Source organism: Saccostrea cucullata, unplaced genomic scaffold (assembly GCF_032062105.1).
Source record: "Saccostrea cucullata isolate Sc308-1 unplaced genomic scaffold, CSIRO_AGI_Scuc_v1 ctg473, whole genome shotgun sequence".
Taxonomy (NCBI): Eukaryota; Metazoa; Mollusca; class Bivalvia; order Ostreida; family Ostreidae; genus Saccostrea; species Saccostrea cuccullata.
In genome coordinates this window covers 178825-198589 of record NW_026938446.1, presented here as the reverse complement: position 1 = coordinate 198589, position 19765 = coordinate 178825, and the positions used below count along the sequence as shown (strand labels likewise).

Here is a 19765-nt window from a genome sequence, read left to right as displayed (position 1 = left end):
TTTGACATTGGTAAATTCTCAATGTACAGAATACTTTGTAAAGACTGCAATATACTTCTTGTTGAGTAATTATATTATTTCATTTCCTGGATTAATACTACAATAAACCAAACATACAAAATACATAGTAATTTTTATTTCCAAAAATATAATAAAATCAACACCTGGTTAGATTGCATGTTTTATCTATAATCTCCCCTTTTCATATAATGGTACATGTATATAAGACATAATGTGAAGTTCATCTAGGATACCAAAGGCAGATGCAATCCCCCCCCTTCAATTTGAATTTTTAAAAAAAAAATTCATCTTCTCTCTTCAATTTCGTCCAATGCAGCATATGAATTTGTCAGCCTCCAGGGCCTTTGCCTCAGGACCTCCAGCAGAGCTTTGCCTTGGACCTACTTGAGGCTGCAGGCCCCAGACACCCTGCCTTCTACTTTGCCTCCCCCCACCTAAATTTCCTGCATCCACCATTGAATATCTAGTTTTAATAGGAGAGGGAAATGACACGACTCGCATTCATTTTTGCATCCATTGAGATAAACTTGATTATACAGTAGAAAATATTTTCTACCTTAATGTAGGGGCAACACTTGGTAATGGTTTTACCTTTGATGTTATTCTCAGTATGGGAAACTTGGTAAAGGTAAATAATTTTAACTTAATTTCCAACTGGTCTGACCTAGCAGCCTATTTTCTTTTATCCTGCAACTACCCCTTGCATTGACCTAATGGAGGTAGCCTAATAAAACAAAGTGTTTTCAGTCTATGCCCTTATATAGACTTGTGCATGTATTCTGACACTCTAAAAGCATTGTGATGTCATGTATATTGAAATGTTTAGGCTATGGCGTCTTAGTTTCATCTGCAGAGATGTGCCTAAATCAGGTTGACAAAAGCTCATTCAGGAGGCCAGATATAAAAAAAAATTTTGCAGGGTAAACAAAATACATGGGTAGGGCCCCCTTTTACATTTTCTTACCCTCACCAAAATATCACTAAAAGGCATATTTCGAGACAATATCCATGTATATATCCACACACTCCATAATCATATGCTGACTTTTTACTCCAACCTTTCATTTCCACCTTCTAAACTCATTTACACCCACAAAAAAAAAATTGGAACACTTTTGTCATGATTTTATTGTGAAGTTAACACATGATGATATATGATTATCTATGTACAACAAATTCCAGATATCAGTTATCCTGGTCCCGATCTTTCTTACCTGAAAATTAAACCAAAATTATTAAAGCACAGAGTGAAATAAAAGATACTACAGTTCTATCAAACATATGAGCTTTTTAAAATCACCATACAAGTCTGATCTTTTTCTGACATTTTACATTACACATGTAGTGAAATTTAGCATTACAAGTAATTTCTAATGCAAGATATAATGCTCATTCATCTGCATAAAAAAATTCATGAAATATCACAGTCTTACTTTTTTCCCTCAATTCATCCCTGGCCTTCATTCTGGCAATGAAGCCATGGCTCTTGTTCTTTCTGAACTGTTCAAATGGATCCCTCAGATCTGATCCCACTCCTTTGAACATATCCTGTCTGTCCCTAACATCCCCACCAGAGATGGGATTCACAATCCCCTGCTCAGTGGCTCCCAAACCCTTACCTCCCCAACCTAAGAAAAGTTTTTGAAGAAGGATAAAATTCTGAACTCTGTAAACACTCAAAAATAAACTATGTACATGTAATTAGAGTTAGAAAACTGCCACTTTAACCAAGAATACAGAAATGAAGTAAAAATATTACCGGGGGGGTACACACAATTTTTAATCGCCTAAATCTCCTGAATTTCTTACCCATCTTCATCAGCATCTGGTGTCCTTTATTGTCCTCTCCCAACTTGGAGTCTCCCAATGTTTGTGATGCTCCCATCCCAACACTACAATGATAACGTTACAAGGTACATAAAATCAGATTGAAGGTATCGAAACTAAATGCTTCTTTCTTTCTTCAGCATCAATAGCTTCCAATGAAAATGCATCAAAATGTAAACATACAATTCATTTGTGGGAGTTGGACTCCGAGACACCCTTCTCTGTCGCGGTGGTGGTGAAGGCGACCTGCTGCTTCTTTGATAAGGTAAAGGTGACTCTGACCTGTAAACACAGAAAAATAGTACTTTCTATTCCATAATGTCAAATTTTTCAGATTCGAGTATGCTGTAAACATTAACTCTAAATTTCAAATTGCCAAATAGCATTTTAAATTGGTTAGTTACCTTGACCTGCTTCTCCTGCCACTGCGCCTCCTGCGAGCTCGGGGTGAAGGCGATGGTGACCTGCGAGCCCGGGGTGAAGGTGATGGTGACCTTGATCTTGACCTTGTTCTACTTCTGGATCTTCTCTCCTCTCTGTCTCTAAACTTTTCCCTTTCTCTTGATCGGGAGCGTGATCTTGACCTCGACCTGGAGGGAGACCTGGAACGTGACCTTGACCTTGATCGTCGACCCCTTTGTTGTCTTTCTGCTTCTTTTTCCTCCTCTTTTAATTTCCTTGCTCTTTGCTTGGCTTTGAAGAACTCGTACAGACCCAATTTTTCCCATCCCTCACTAGGAAAGAATTGAAGAAAAAATCAAATATAAAATCTACCATACATATCTCATCATTTGTGCATGACTAAGACTCATTATCACACCTGTCTCTTGGTCTTTCATGAGTTGGAGCACTGTAGAAGGCCTCAACAGCTAATAATAGCCTTTCACTTGGTGGCATAGGAGGTGGTAAACGGATGTCTTTGGGATCTAAAGGACGGTACTCATGGTCTTCAAGCTGTAATATGTAGGTTAATGTTAAAACATTTTTGCAATAAAAAGAACATTAGTGGTTGATTTTAAAAATTTTTAATGAAAAAAATTCGTCTATGAATAGAGGGATTCATTTGATAGTTCAAGGTCTTATTATCTATCGTGTTTAAAACATTATCTTTGATAATTACCCGATTATAAGGGTGATGATAATAAAACATTAATATTTCAAACATACACTTTACCTTGACCAGTGGAGCCATGAGTCCAGCAGGTAGTTCATAGTATGGCACTGAAGGTGTCAGGTCAATATCTGAGGGGGGTGGCCCTGCAAAGGGGGGTGGTCCAGCAGGGAATCCTGGGGGAGGTTTGCTAAGATCTGGGAGGGCAAACTGATTCTGGTTGGGGCCTGGTGCAGGGGGCCCTGGGGTAAATCCTGGGGGTAAACCTCCTGGGGGGCCACTGGGACCTGGTAAGATACAGACTTACGTCAGAGAGAATTTACACATAATATCATGGTACATGTACTTTAACTCGATCATTATGTATATAAATGTACATTATTAGCACTGTGTATTCATTCGTCAACGAAAGGTCCTCAGGGGGCATATATATTTTTAAACAATTATATAATCATGATTATAACAAATAATGGAAGCATTAATTGAGATATATATAGAATTTTACAGATGGTGATAATTATGTTTTGGAACAGCATTAATTTTTTTCTACCAATAATTATCTTTCCAGTAAAACTGAAAAACCACATACAGTAGAACTTAGGTATCTTGAACACTGATATCTTGAATACCTTGATATGTTGACTTCCATTTTGAGTTCCCAACTACTTATTCTTAAAATTTTTAACCTTTGATTTATTTCAAATCTATGGATATCTCAGTCTTCTCCCAGTCCCATCAAGTTCAAGACAACCAGATTTGACAGTATTTCATAGATTTTTTATTTATTAGGATATGACTTCGCTTACCAACATTTTGAGGGGGTGGCCCTCTAAAGCCTGGAGGGGGTCCACCAAATCCCCCGGGTGGTGGACCAAACTGTTGAGGGGTGGATCCTGGAGGCAGTCCCTGGAGTGGCTGACCCCCTGGCATTGGACCTAGCTGTTGCTGAAAAGAAAAATAAAATATCAATCCCAAGATACAATCTTCATACAAAATTATGTTAAACTGTAATCAAATTGCTCTCTCTTAGGTTGTCTTAAAAAACAATATTTTATGCTACCCTTATTAATAGTAACAGAGTCTATATTTTCTTTTTTAAAAGAAATTCAAAGACACTAATTAAAAGACACTAATTTCAAATGTCATGAAGGCAATTTCCTTAGAAACTTGCTGTAAAACATTTCAGAAATGTGGCCGGCGGAATGTTTTTCTATCCTTCTCAATACGTCATTCTTATAGTTATAGGCCTATAAAATTTCTTATTGAGTTTATGGTCAGAATTGATGATTCTTTCCATAACTAATACCATTTAATCATCATTAAGTACAGGTCTCTGTAAGAATCAGACGAAAGGTGAATCATGAGGGTTCTCAGAATTGGATGATTTTACACACATAGGTTTCTCTTACACTATGAACCACTTATGTAAAATGAAAATTATTTTGGGTCCTGGTTACTATGGAAACATGGCCAAAGAAATTTTCCCTAGCAACCGGTCAATTTTCAATGTGGATGGGCAAATATATCACTAAACTTAGAGGCTTGAAATTGGATGTGAATATTACAAGAGGGGTTCTTAAATAATGTTATCATAAGAATAAACATTTCAAGTGATAAAACCATATAATACATAGAATTTTTATTTTAAGATATTTCTTTTACGGGCAATGGAAGATATGCATGTTTTGCATTTTTTGCTGATTCAGCATTTTTGTTAATTTGGGCAATTTTCAAGGCCATATATCTCAAACTTCTGGCACAATACAAGAGTATGGTATATTTTACATAAAGGCAGAGGAATATCCTTTTTGCAATTTAAATTCAAAAACGTGTGTTTTTTAATATTTACAATCGGTTGCCTAGCAACAAAAATGGATGTTTTGATTAAGAGAAAGAGACAAATTGTCAAATATGCGAGTTATTTAAGGAATTAAATATTATCGGTGGATAACAAAATCAATTTTTAAAGTAAAAACATATTTCTGAGACTTCTTTATGAATTCAGGAATATTTTGCAAATACTAATCGCCATGGCAACAGAAAATTCCCCATAGCAACAAAGAAAATAAATCCACATTTGACATGCACTCATTCACAGATTTGATTATTTTCGTCTAGATATGATGACTTGGTAAATATTAAAAAAATAGTGTTGAACTTAAAACAATAGTAGTTTTTGATCTTAATTAATGCATAGCAATATTACTGAGCTTATAACGTTAATAAAATTATACATTACAAGGAGCTAAAGTTATTCTCTAAAGTCTCTGTAGATAAGCATTTTAAGACCAATTCTCCGTAATTATCAAAATTAGTTGGCAACTCATAGTTAAAGATTTGGATTTTTTCTATCATAGTTTTAAACAAATGTGTGATTGATTGTGAAATGTAGAAGTAATTTTGAATTATAACCTCGGTTGCCATGGAAACGGGATACAAACTTTCTCATTTCTGTAAAGCATGAAAATCTGCTCTTTTCATGAAGATGTCCAGAAATGAAAAGAGATAATTAAGGAGGCTGGCGGGTCAAAAATTTAATCTTAAATTAACCACCAGATTTAACTTATTTTTTTAGATATGGTATATTTAGCTGTCAACTATCATTTGGCAATGAAAAAATTCATATATTTTAATTTTAAAATTTTATCATTTTGTATATATTTATATGTAGCTCTCCTTTTAAAGGAGATTGAAATAGTCTAAAAATGGCTGCCACCCCCTAGCCTCGTTAAATTTGTGTTTATTTTTTTTTAATCAATGCTAGAGATTCAAACAAGTGTTTACGGTTCAATTTTAATTTCACACTTGTCAGAGGTCAATGATGTTAGTAGCTGCAGATCTGTAGCTCTCCGAAAAAATAATTTGACAGATCGGAGAGCTACAGTGCCACCCATTGAGAAAACTGTATATTTATTGCGCACAAAAAAGTGCGCTGTTTATCGATTTATTTCTCCATATCTTTAAAACTATAATCTCAAAATATTACTAATGGTGTATTCCTAGCCTAATTTTTCACTGTTTCCACAACAAAACATACCTTATAGTTGTTGTTTATAGCCCTCCTGGCCCTGAAATCGATATCATCGAAAATTTCGTCCGTTTATACTGCCATTTTGGTTTGTAAGACAATTCTACCCAACGCGCTTCGTGTAGATGTCAACTACAAAAGTACTTAATTGAAGAGTACGGAATTTTTTGAAATCTACATTTTTTGCAATTGAGGTAAGAATTTGGAAGAATTAATCCATACAAAAGCGCAACTTTTTGTGCGCAATAAATAATTAGTTTTTTCAATAGGTGGCATTGTAGCTCTCCAGTCTATCAATATATTTTTCGGAGAGCTACAGTTCTGCAGCTATCATGTTAGGTACTGGTAAATATCAAAATATGGAAAATTTTGCTTTTTAAAGGCATAGTACATATATAGTACGATCATTTACAAATGAAGCATAGAAAAATAAAGGTCAATATCTTATTATATTAAACATTTTAAATAAAAAATATCGGTTGGCAAATGATATGCATACAAGAATTTAAAGGTGAAAATTAATTTTTTCTGCATTCTATATAATTTTTTTTAATAAATCACGCCGGGAGCAAGCCCCTGTGCATTTTTCTTTCCATTTTTTGGCTTTCATGCATTTAACCCGAGATTCCTCTGCTTTGAAAATTGTGACACCTGAAGGGTCCTCTGCCCTGACTCTCCCCTTACCCCGGTACATTTCGCAATAAATATATAACATTAAAAACACCTTGATGAGAGACAATGAAGACATATGTCAGGTCAGACAGTGACCGACACAATCTCTACGTAACACTGTATGTATATACTTACAGTAGCTTGCTTTTTAGACGGTTAGATGTTCAAACTAGCATGATTTACAATTTTTACCACACTAAGTTTTCCTCATGAGCAATCTTTTTATGAAGTCACAAAATGCATCTTGGTGTACAGGGGCTTGCTCCAGCTGTTTAAAATTTTTTTTGAAATATCATTGTTTGTATAATTGGTATATGATGTTTTTATTTCAATTTTTTTTTTACAATAAAAGCACACCTTCAGCTAGCACCAAATTTTTTTAAATGCAAAAATACAATTCCTTTATTTCCCTTAACTGTAAAGTTGTGGGGGCGGGGTACCTTTCAATAAACATTTCCTACAGTGATAAGTTACGTTCGAAAAAACTTGGGGGGGGGGGGGGGCATCCCCAGGGCCTCCTGGTGCTACATCTCTGATTTAAAACAATTGTCCAAATTGGGTTTAATAAATCTACAATACATCATTAGGGAATCAATGCCCTAAGCAGGACAAATACAGAAAAATTGCCTGCAATTGTCCAAAGTCAATACTTGCCATATAAATATGGGACTAAAAAAAATATAGCCTAATATTTTGCACTGTAAATTTCTATCCCTAGCGTTCATAGCATTTTTTATCACTTTGCATGAAATGATATATATTTTTTACCAAGCAATGGATTTCGAAAATCAAAATACATCTTTCGATGTCTACAGTCGCCTGCGTGGCGCAGTGGTTAAAGCGTCTGCTCGAGAGTCGTGAAGTATGGAGTCAATCCTTACGTCCCGGGTTCGAATCCCACTGTGGGACGTGGAGACCGGTCCTTCGGATGAGACCCGTGTCGCAGTAGGTGCTGGCACGAAAAAGGATCCCTCCCTGCTCAATGGCCCTCAGTGCCAAGAATAGGACAAAATTTGCAGCTCTCGACCAGCAAGTGGTGGCGTCTCCATGTGAGTGAAAAATTCTCGTGAGAGAGACGTTTAACAATATACACAATCAATCAATCGAAGTGTACAAATTCTCTGTAATTTTGTGTGTGTGTGTGTTTTAAACTTGAAAAGCATTTATTTCAAAAGATTAATCAAACTGTTTTTTGTAACTTACAATGATATAGTGTTATTTAAAAAGAGGGTTGTTTTGATGTATTCAATAGGTATATACAGGGTGTTTCACAATATATGTCACACATCTAAATGGGCATAATCTGAATATCGAACATGATACCAAAAATACCAAAACACGATAGTTAAGCATATTGATCTAAAATTATTATGTTGCAAAATATCGGGAAAATTATAATAAACCAGGAAGTAACTGATGATATAATCAGTGATGTCATAATTTCAGTTATTCTCAAAATTGCGTAAAACTTGCAGCAAAATTTTGTTGTAATTTTTTATTATAAGAACCGTTTACGATATTTTATATACCGGTATTTTACAGGGGGTGATGATAAAAAATAACTAGACCAGAAATTACTGTTTACTTTTCTTCTTTAAGAATAATTAGAGGGTTTAAATTATATTATAATGTAAAGATGAAAGACAGTTAAACTTGCCATCCTCTTCACCCCACCCTACCCCAAAAAATTCAAGAAGAGATGAGAACAATATCAGAGTGAAGTCAATCATTGAGAAAACCTCATGAAAGTCACATCTGAGTTTAGGAAGATGGGTTGTAACAATGCCAGTAAGTGTATCAAGAGTATTTCGAAATCTTAAATTAGAGTTAAGTATGTCTGCATACAAGAGTTCAACGTTTAAAGTCAAATGACATTCAGAACCGGGGTAAAAGTTTGCAAGATTGACTGAAAGGAAGAGTGAAAGAAGTGGGCACCAATTAACACATACCGGTAGTTCTGAAACGAAACATTTATTTAAATGCAACTTTAAATAAAAATAGATATGCACTTTGGGGGTTCTAAAAAGCCAGATATAAAACAAGAAAAGTCTCAGAAATCTTGGGAAACTTACAAAACAGTGATCAGAAATTTATAAACATTAGTCTCTTAAGTTATTTAGGACAATGTTGGGAAAACACTTGAATAACATTTTAGGATTTGTTGCCATAGTAACTGAGGTGGTGGATTTTGGATACTTCTGACTAAAAAAAATAATTTTGAATATATGCCGATTAAAATGATATATAAAATGTGTATGTAGCTTTTGTTGTTATTTATCTATCTGTCTTTAGATGTGTGACATATATTGTGAAACACCCTGTACGTATACATCAATACACTAAAAATTGTATAACAAATATTAAAAATGAATTTCATTGGCTAGGCTTAGCAAAGTTAATTGTACATGTTCAGTAGAAACTGTAACACAATGTACATATGTGCTAAACTCCCGAAGACCAAATGCCCTCAAATTAGTACAGTTACTTAGTCATTATTACACAGAATAAAAAAGAATTATGTAATCTAGGAAAATTTGTGCAACTAGCGAGTGCAGCAAGAACAGCGCCTTTCATTTGTTTATACATTATAGAAAATATAATATGTACTATACATGTTGCATGTTAAACTCATTATTATACATGTTATATTTGTTATTAAACATGTATAATTGTGAGATATATGTCTCTTGACTTCAATAAACTGAACTAAACAGATGAAATAAATAGAATGCCTAATTTCATCAATGTACCTTAATTTTCAAAGAATAAATTCATTTTCAAATGTTTGAATTTTATGAAAAAAAAATGTTTTTTTTTTATATTTGCAAAATCTGATTTCTACTTCATGCACTATTTAAAATACCAGTACCCACTAGATTTTCTGACTTCAGCATAAATTTGCATGTTTCATTAGCTGTCTGAGTGTTTACTTTACTGAAATTTGGCAAATGCTCCTATCTTGAGAAAAAAAAAAACAGGAAAATTCAAGAAAGTCGATCAAGGAATTTTGTCGTGGGATGGGTTTAGGTGGGGGTGGGGGTAGTAGAAGGCAGGGGGTCCTGGGCTGCACTGAAGTCTCCAGCTGCAGTGGGTTTAGGGCAAGGCATTAGTGGGGGTCCACAAATGAAAGATGTTTTCTCCTTGTTTTAGGATAGTGGACATATAAATTTTATATACACTACTGTACATGTACAAAATCTTCAAACGGAGGGGGGGGGGGGGGGGGGGGGGGGGGGAGGGTAACCGGCACACCGGCCCTGGATCTGCATTTGTGACATGTGACATGATTTTGTTACACCCGATTGCACACTCGAAATGCGTGGCCGACATGTAGTACTCCTTGTGTGGTTTTAGATTTTTTGCGTTTATTCCTTGTTTTTATGTGCATTTTCTGTTTGTAAATGATGTATCGACCTGTATTTTTCATAATACTTTTGTCCTGTTTTGGAAAAAGTACGTTAACTTTAATAATTTCATCACGACCGAGTAGCACGGCTATGTGAGATGTACGTCTACACTCATCGGATCTTTACAGCAAAATACATTGAAGTGATAAGCAATCTGCTCCTTATATATGGGTTGTAGGAAGAGCTTTGAAGAACAGGAAATATGGCGGACTATGCCTTTTTACGAGTAGTGTTCAGCTTTAATCAAGAAACGTGTTATTTGACTCACCTTAAATAATACTTTTCTGCATGGAAGAACTTAAGTTATATTGGATACATGTATCACTTAAGAAATAAGACATAATACCCCCTCCCTTTTAGGGGTAGTTGGGACCACAAATACATTTAATCTTTCCAAGGCTAAACTGATTTTTGCTTTGATCCCAGCTACGGTGCTCAGGTGAGGGATGTGGTCCCTGGGCCTTTTGATTCAAATTTAATTGATGCATATTCTTTTCTGCTTAATTCCCTAGCACTGCTATTTTTGGAAGAATAAAGTTTGAAAATTTTGAAATGTGAAAATCTATATTAATTATGACCAAAACAATGTCTTTATATTGATCATCTGAGTGAGTTATATAGAAATGTGATTTTTTTTTTAAATTTAGGATGAAATAAAAACATGCATATTTTACAGTTGAAGGCTTGTTGTGGTTTCGTCCCTGGAAAATGTTTCAAGTCTCTTTTCTCTAATATTTTGTTGTACATGTATTTCAACCTTTACATGTAATTTAGCTGCAGATCTGTAGCGTTATGGTTTTATATACTTGTCTTTGACCATAACGCTACAGATCCCGTAATGCGAAAAAGGTGCAATTTACGGCGCAATATTTCTTGCACGCTTTTGGGGAGAATTTCTCCTTTTTCTAGCATTGGTTAATCAAATACCTTTCATTCCCTTATTCTAGACACATTCTGTAGCCAATGTATATATATATATATATATATATTATCTACCTCCCAACCATTTATAGTTGTCTCTACAGGCAATAAACTCGCTTGAAGTGAATTTTTAGCAATCTAACATAATATTTCAGTCAAGTGAGTTTATCAGTTGTAGAGATAGCTGCAGATCTGTAGCTATCCGAAAAAAATTATTGATAGACTGGAGAGCTACAGGGCCACCCATTGAAAAAACTGTATATTTATTGCGCACAAAATAATGCGCTCGGTTCTCGATTTATTTCTACATGTTTTTAAAGCTGTAATCTCAAAATATTACTAACCATGTGTTTCTAACATATTCTTTGACTCTTTCCACAACAAATTAAATATTCCTCATAATTGTTGTTAATAATCCTCCTGGCCCTGATATTGCAATCATCGGACATTTCGCTTATTTATACTGCCATTTTGGTTTCAAAGATAATTCGGTCCAATCTGCAGATCTGCAGCTACATGTAACTGTGAGACTGACATCGAATGATAACTCGTCTAACTTTTATGGCCTGGAACCCTGCCACTTGTTTGTTTAGGTACAAATGTTAACTATAACACTCTTATCATGTTAAAATATGCCATATTTTTTTCAAAATTTATGACATGTTGCCATGGTAACAATGACACATAACAACCAATTTTTTGCATAACTTTTAGTAACAATGTCAGAGATTTTAAAGGAGTTTTAAGAAATTCAGAGACACTACATACCACATGTACAGCTCCTATATAAATGTTCAGGTCATTATAGATGATATGGAGCTTTAATAACTTTTCATGATAGCTACATGCTCAATGTTATTGCCATGGGTTTACCTTACAAGCATTCTGAGATTATTGCATAACAATACATGTCCCCTACCGGGTTCCCCCTTTTCTCTAGAATGTCATTTTATACTATGCAAAAGTTATGACCATGATGTTAAAATTTTGAGGTTATGCATGACTTTAATCTAAAAAAGAAATAAAACACATAACGGAAATTCAACTTATTTTTTCAACATCTTTTGGCTTCATGTTTACCATGCAATCGCATCATCTCGGGTCTTTCCGTCAGAGGTCGGAAAAACAACCTCGAATGTATTAACATCACCGGATGTTAAAAATTTATACATTTCCTGTTTATTCAAATACAGGCTAGACGGATTTAGAAGTTCCTTCTATAGTATATTTTAGGTGATATCATTACATTTAATAAAGTAAAGCTCCATATTCCACAGATAAAAGTTCTCAATGCATTTATTTCAAAGATCGTGAAAAAGGAGGGTTGTCATGGCGTCTACCATATACATTCGAGGTTGTTTTTCCGCTAGTCGGAAAGGCCCGAGAAGTTACGATTGGTTTACCATGTTGACCTTTGGAATTTAGCGCAGCACGAACCCGATCTTAAACCATTATGAAAAAATTAAAACGGCATAAATCTATCAAAAATTAATGAGGCGTAACGAAATTCAAACTTAATCTGTAACTCACCAAGATACACTCACATGCCGAAATTCAGCTCAATATCTTCAAGCGTTCAGAAAATAAGTGCGGAAACCCAAGTAGGACAGACTTACACACAGACATGGGGACAGCTAGTCCGACGGACAGACTCAGAGGAAACCTATAGCCTTCCAGTTTCACCGGTTGGTGACTAATAAAGTACAAAAAATGTACTGAGGCTCTTAAATCACTGTGGTCTGTCAAACACTGAATAATCTTTACAAACATATATGAGTTCGTGTCAAAAGTTGATTTATTTTCTTTGTTACTATGGGGAATTTTCTGTTGCTATGGCGATTAGTATTTGCAAAATATTCCTGAATTCATAAAGAAGTCTCAGAAATATGTTTTTACTTTAAAAATTGATTTTGTTATCCATCGATAAGATTTAATTCCGTAAATAACTCGCATATTTGACAAATTGTCTCTTTCTCTTAATCAAAACATCCATTTTTGTTGCTAGGCAACCGATTGTAAATATTAAAAAACACACGTTTTTGAATTTAAATTCCAAAAAGGATATTCCTCTGCCTTTATGTAAAATATACCATACTTTTGTATTGTGCCAGAAGTTTGAGATATATGGCCTTGAAAATTGCCCAAATTAACAAAAATGCTGAATCAGCAAAAAATGCAAAACATGCATATCTTCCATTGCCCGTAAAAGAAATATCTTAAAATAAAAATTCTATGTATTACATGGTTTTATCACTTGAAATGTTTATCTTTATGATAACATTATTTAAGAACCCCTCTGGTAATATTCACATTCAATTTCAAGCCTCTAAGTTTAGTGATATATTTGCCCATCCACATTGAAAATTGATCGGTTGCTAGGGAAAATTTCTTTGACCATGTTTCCATAGTAACCAGTACCCAAAATAATTTTCATTTTACATAAGTGGTTCATAGTGTAAGAGAAACCTATGTGTGTAAAATCATCCAATTCTGAGAACCCTCGTGATTCACTTTTATACACATATTGTCTGATTCTTACAGAGACCCGTACTTAATCGTTAATTAATCTGGTCAGAGTGTGATACGAACCTGCATCAGAGGTGGTGGTTCTGACGTCACGGGTGGGGGCTGCTCTCCGACAACAGAGGGTGTTGGCATTATCTGCGAAACCTGCACCACCTGAGGGTCCCCAAGGCCAGGGACAGCCATGGGGGCTGAGGATGGGATCTGTTGGGGCCCGGGGCCCATCGAGGCAGGGAGGGGAGCTGAGTGTGGTATTATTGGAGGAATGGCACTCCCTGAGTGATAAAAATCAATAATTGTGGTTCGGAGTATAGAATGCATGTCAGAAGGCAATTTCTTTTCAGTCAGAAAAAAAGTGTTTAGTTAAAATCAATATGATAAAAATTTCAGACTTCTTAAATTTCTGGCCAGGAATAAATTGCTTCTATAATACAAACTCCCATAGGAAATTTGTACAAACTCATGTTTTTTTTTAATGTCTGATATAAGTTCATTTCACAACTGATAGATTCAATTTCCCCACTTCTCTGGTTCACTATCAAAACAAAGGTTTTATATGCTAGCTAGGCTTGCAGAAATTTGATTTCATTCTTTACCTCAACTCTGAGATAAATTACATTTTAGCATGAGGAAGATGCAGCATATTATCATAAGTTTTTTATTAGCATGCTTCTGTACAGCACATTTTTATCAAAGAAAATCATAACTCGATAACTTTGAACAAATTATGTGTATATATAATGAATGCCCACTGCAAATTCCAAGAAGATACATTGTGCCTTTTTTTAAATTGCTAAAAAAAAAAAATTCAGGAATTTTAATTATTTGAACTGCAGATGACTTAAAACATTATTCGAAAATGAATCCAATAAGATGTTCCATCCTTTTAAATATGTGGGGGGAGGGATGGACTGTTTTAGCCATTAATTAATTAATTAACTTTACCTGGGGGCAGTCCCTCTACCATGGGGCTGATCACCTGGGGAGGGGGCGGACCTTGTTGTTGCTGTAACATCTGCAACTGTTGCTGAAGTTGCTGGAGCTGATTGTTAAGGTGAGCCATGAAGTCCTGGTGCTGCTTTTGCAGGTTGCCATACTTTTGCTGTGTTGCTGCACTGATCTGACTGACCACTGCTGCATGTTCATTCAGCAAGTTTGTCTGAAAAGTACAAATAAAATGCACCTGTCTTAAGCATAAAGTGGAATCCATAGAAAAGTAGGAATCTTAAAACACATTGTCATTCAAAAATGATTCCATTTTCCCTCTATCTACTTTTAAAAATTCTCAAAAAAGTTGCAAAGATAATTTTTAAAAAATTATATTTATGTATATATATATATACTGTACATTTTAAAAATATTTTTTACAAGATCATACCTGATAATTTGTTAGAGCTAGAGTTGGATTCTTTAATTGCTGAAAAAATAAAAACAGTAACATATGAATAAATAACTTTTCAATCTCAAACTACTCTATTTTATTCTAAAAGTACAAATAAAGTGTACATCAGCCAGATATTTCATTCGATAACTGCAAAATGTACATGTTTGTCAAGTGTTTAACATATCCATACATGTCAGGATGTATAAATTTCAGTTCAAAATAAAGGTAATTAAAAGAATTCTTAAATCAATTTCTTTATGAATATAGAAATATGTTGATTTATTTCCATAATGCATGTACTAATTTCTTGAAGAGAAAGTCAAGATTTTTTTTTTGAAGAGAACTAGACATTTTGATGACCTTCCTGCCTATGAGAATTGTCTATAATGACTTGTCTTCATGGTTTTAGACAATAATCTATTGACCTATATGTATTGGTATAATTACTGAGCACCAGGAATATCGGTAATCTCGCATGTGACTTATTGGCACATGTACGGATTTCCAAACACGTTTTATGTTTTATATTTGTGTCAGATGCATGTTCTTTATATTTCTTCCCGTATACAGAGATATTAATAATCACACCAAGTAAAAAAATGTTTTTTATTAAATCAACCTTCTCACTTTTCTTTCAAATCCATCACTATACAAAGACAAAATGACCAATTGTCGGTAATATATGACCCATATACTTATCAGCACTAGAACCAAGAGTGATTTAATAATTCGATCTATATGCTGAACCAAAACATATTTACATGGCCTACATTATAAATTCCCCATATTTAAATCCCCCAGTTTACAAATTCCCCCTTGGCCTTTTTTAAGTGCAGTATTGTGTATGGGGTATTGTGCATGCATGATTATTTTCATTCAACCAAGAATTCCTGACGTCATGAATTTACAGAGGAAATCTCCCTTTCGTGGGATATTGAACTCTGTTTCGGAATTTTATCTTTCTGGGACTGAAGTCAAAACTCTCGAAATTGCATCACTCGGCAGGTCATGCCCCTTTTGTGGAGAAATTTTTGTAAACATGCCTGATCAAATTTACTGAATTGAGAAAGTGTAAACGACTTTTAGATCTTTGGCAGTAATAACAATTACACAAGTATTTCTGTGGAACTAATTTATTTACAGGCGTTTGAATCTCAGATTTATACATTAACTATAATTAAGGTCTCACAAAAATGATAACTATAAACCAAAACTTTTATTTCACCAGTAAGTTCTTAATTGATTTAACCTGACAATTCACATGTTTTTGTTATTGTAACATTTTTACAGAAATCAATCTATGATCTGTACAGAAATGTTAAAAGACCATAAACATTAATTAACAAGAATTTGTTTGATCTTCATTCTTAGTATTAACTGATGAAGTGTACGCTTGAAATAACATGTATTCCATTCAGATAAAAAGGAATTAGACTACTACGTTCTTAAATGCCAGCTAGCTGTGTCCTTCAAATAAATAAAACGCAGTATTATTGCACAAATATTTTGCTTAGCCAACATTTGGTTCTATATAATCACCATTTTCCTAGATAAGGATCAAACTGACTGAGCACATTTTTGAAAATGTGATGACAGAAGACATTTATCCAGCCAGGAAATTCCTATATAATCTTATAATTGCAATCTCCTTACTGATCGAGCCTTCTATGTATTATAGTTTCTGTAATCTTAGTTCCGACTTTTACAGTCATGATCAAGTCTGGGTATGAGATACTTAACATAATATCTTATAAAATATTATTTATTTAATTCTAACATATCTTTCCTATCGTATATTTTTATCATATTTAGATAATTTGGGGAAACACTTTTTTCCTTGTAAGTTTTAATCCTGCACTGGGTGATGCACCTTAGATCAGATAAAAACATTTGCAAGTTTCTGCTGATGCACATGTAAAATATATTTGTTTTGGCAGAACAAAGGAAATTCTAACATCGTTCTATTTTTAATCCAAGTCAAACCTAACAGATAAAATCTTAGCATCAAGAACTGCATTACGATCAAACTTTTTTTTATGAAGCTGATTCATAAACTGTATGGCAGCAAAAAGCATTCCATTACATCAGTTCATTTTTCTCTGAAAGAACTAGAGCAATTACATGCAGATTGTTTCACCGTTCATAGTGTATACAGTATCTAAAACAGATTCGCTCAACAATTCTTGTTTTCTTTTGAAAATAAACCATGTTATCGATAAAAAAAAACCCACTGCAGTCCTCTACCTCTCTAACGAATCAATAATTTGCATAAATTTACACTAATGACTAGTCAAGGACTAATGATATCTATATCTGTTTATAGATGAATGACAAAATCAGAATGCATTTCTACATGTAATTTGATCAAAAGATTTATTATTTACGATGAGTATGCAGGTCTGTAAAAGTAAACAACCTCGTTATCTAATTTCATAAAACCGGCATAAATTTCAAAAGTCTGAACATAAATTTTCATTACATATCCACCTGCTTTGCAAAATGAATGTCTGCGTACAAAACAAGTGTCAGTGATGACAACCCAAATGAAGTGAGTTATGGCTGTAAGCCTTCTGGGTTTTATAAACTAGGTTCTAATTAGCATTTAATGCTTATTAACAATAATATATGGAATATTAAATTCTCAAATCTTTAGATTATCTCTTCTGTCTTTTGAAAATATATTATAATCATAAACTTTTGAGTCATAATGTTTTTCTAACGAATAAGGTAAAAGTATGCAAATTTCTCCAAAAATTGCAAATTCTTTGTCAGTTAATGGAGATTAAATGATTTAATATGTAGTTTTGGCATTAAATAGATAAACTTTCAAGTCACTAGTTTTGCACAACCACCAATTAAACTGAATTTTCCTTCATAATTTACCTGTAAGGCCAAATAAAAAATATGTATGTTTCCAGGAAAAAAATTAAAATTTTGAAGTTCTGAGGAATCATTATTGTTCATTGGAGATCAATGTTCTTGGATTTCATGGGTCAACCTAATCCACAATTTTACATCCCCAAGAACATTTATTTTGTGTAAAAAATATTTATTCCTTAAATCTACCTTCATATAAATGATAATATTAATCTCTGATATTGTGTCACTATGAAAAAGTAAGATTTTGCTTGCATGCCTATGAACACAGTGACCCCTTCAAATTATAATGATTCCACAGTACGTTTCATAAAACAGAAAAAAAAATGGTTGATCAATCTGGCTATCCACAGAAAAATTATATATCATAGAACACCCCTCCCTGCTTTTCCATAAATCTAAAAAAAAAAGCTTTAGAACAAAGAAAGAAAATAACTTGAAACAACAACAAATACTTTTAATTTATCTATCGTAATTCTATCAGATTGCAATGACGTACCAATGGCTGCACCTCTTGGCTTCAGTTTATCAGAGCCAAAATAAAGTAACATTCACCGAGTTCTCATGCATCCCTCATTAGTAGTTAGCACTGAAATAACTTACGTGGGTTCAACCAATGTAAACATCTTCTTTGGTTTTGAACTTGGAAAAGTTCCTTGGACCTAAATACATTTAGTTGCTAAGGATTGCATTTATGCGAATATAAATATTATAATTACCGTATATATATGGTATCTTTTGCTTTAAAATCATGAAAAAGGTTCCTTTTTTCCTGGTTTTTACATCATTATTTTAAAGAAAACCCTAGTATATTATTTTCATCATTCCTGATATTTGACAATTAGCAATAATTAGTGTTCAGGAGAGACTCAAGGTCGACATATACAAAGTATACAAAAAGGTCAAATAAAAATATACAAATAAACAACAAATTCACCTTGAACATCTCACCCATACTCAATCTTTTTTTTTTTAATTGGTCATGATTACATTACCATTTGTTTTTTTTATTCTTTTTTTTTTTTGGCATAATCAGTTTAAAATAAAAAAAAAAAATCCTAAGGTCTAGGAGAAAAATTCACCATAAACAAACTTATCAGAAGAGCAATGCTCTACAATGTAAACAAGTCATGATTTCCTGGTCTGGCCTTGCTCTGCAACAGGACCTTGTACATGTTAAACTAGGTACAAGCAAACTCCCCAACTTATAATACGATTCAATTGTTTGTTAACATTTATTGTACAAGTATTATAGAATTGATACTCTAATTATGTTCTTTTCACCCTAAACTAATTTTTTCAAGGTCTTAATTCAAGGCTTTTCAATTCAATTCAATTCAAGGCTTTTTGTATCCAACTGCACCTGGGACAATGCACTTTGTTGATAAATGAAAATCAGCTTCTGAAATCTTTTCAATGAAATTGAAAAGGGGGGGGGAGTGAAATGCAAAGACAACTTTTAGGGCATTCTTATTTTATTTTGATATATTTTGAGGAGTATATAATCTGTATTTCTTGAAAAATTATTGCCATCTTTCAAAAAACATGCTACGTTTAAAATCAATGAATTTCAAAGAACTATATCAAATCTAATATATCATGGATATGTGCACCACAATAAATTTACAATACTAATGAAAGGTAATTAAGTAACGTTAACAATGTCCGTACAAGATGGGTATGACTGAACTGTCTAATTTAACAAATATCATAATTATTTTCATAAAGCTTTATCTTTACAGACATACTGCTCCTTTTGCTTTGTACTTCAACGAAATAAATTTGTACTCTATGAAAAAAAATCACGATTACAAATTCAAAACTTTTTGAAGTTCGAATAAACAACTCGAAACAATACATGTAACAATTTTTCAAAAACAAATATTAATGATGAATTATGAACATCAGGAAAAACATTTGCCGAAATTGTCAATCAAAATGTAAATGGAAGTGACCCAGACCATTCTATCGCAAAGACTTGTCTCGAGTGCCTT

The 19765-nt window shown here is 33.6% G+C and overlaps 1 protein-coding gene across 2 annotated transcripts in view; it reads right to left on the bottom strand.

Annotated features, from left to right (window-relative positions):
- Window positions 1-1131: 1131 nt before the first annotated feature.
- Window positions 1132-19765, bottom strand: part of LOC134250301 (calcium homeostasis endoplasmic reticulum protein-like) — a 52596-nt gene continuing 33962 nt past the window's right edge. For both annotated transcript variants that reach the window (XM_062732660.1, XM_062732661.1), the window contains exons 9-19: window positions 14889-14927; window positions 14456-14669; window positions 13577-13785; window positions 3766-3904; window positions 3023-3246; window positions 2669-2802; window positions 2253-2582; window positions 2032-2130; window positions 1831-1913; window positions 1455-1649; window positions 1132-1235 (exon numbers count right to left, since the gene is read on the bottom strand). In XM_062732660.1, coding sequence (XP_062588644.1) covers window positions 1207-1235; window positions 1455-1649; window positions 1831-1913; window positions 2032-2130; window positions 2253-2582; window positions 2669-2802; window positions 3023-3246; window positions 3766-3904; window positions 13577-13785; window positions 14456-14669; window positions 14889-14927 — 1695 coding nt within the window. In that variant the 3' untranslated portion in view covers window positions 1132-1206. The remainder of the gene's footprint in view (window positions 1236-1454; window positions 1650-1830; window positions 1914-2031; window positions 2131-2252; window positions 2583-2668; window positions 2803-3022; window positions 3247-3765; window positions 3905-13576; window positions 13786-14455; window positions 14670-14888; window positions 14928-19765) is intronic.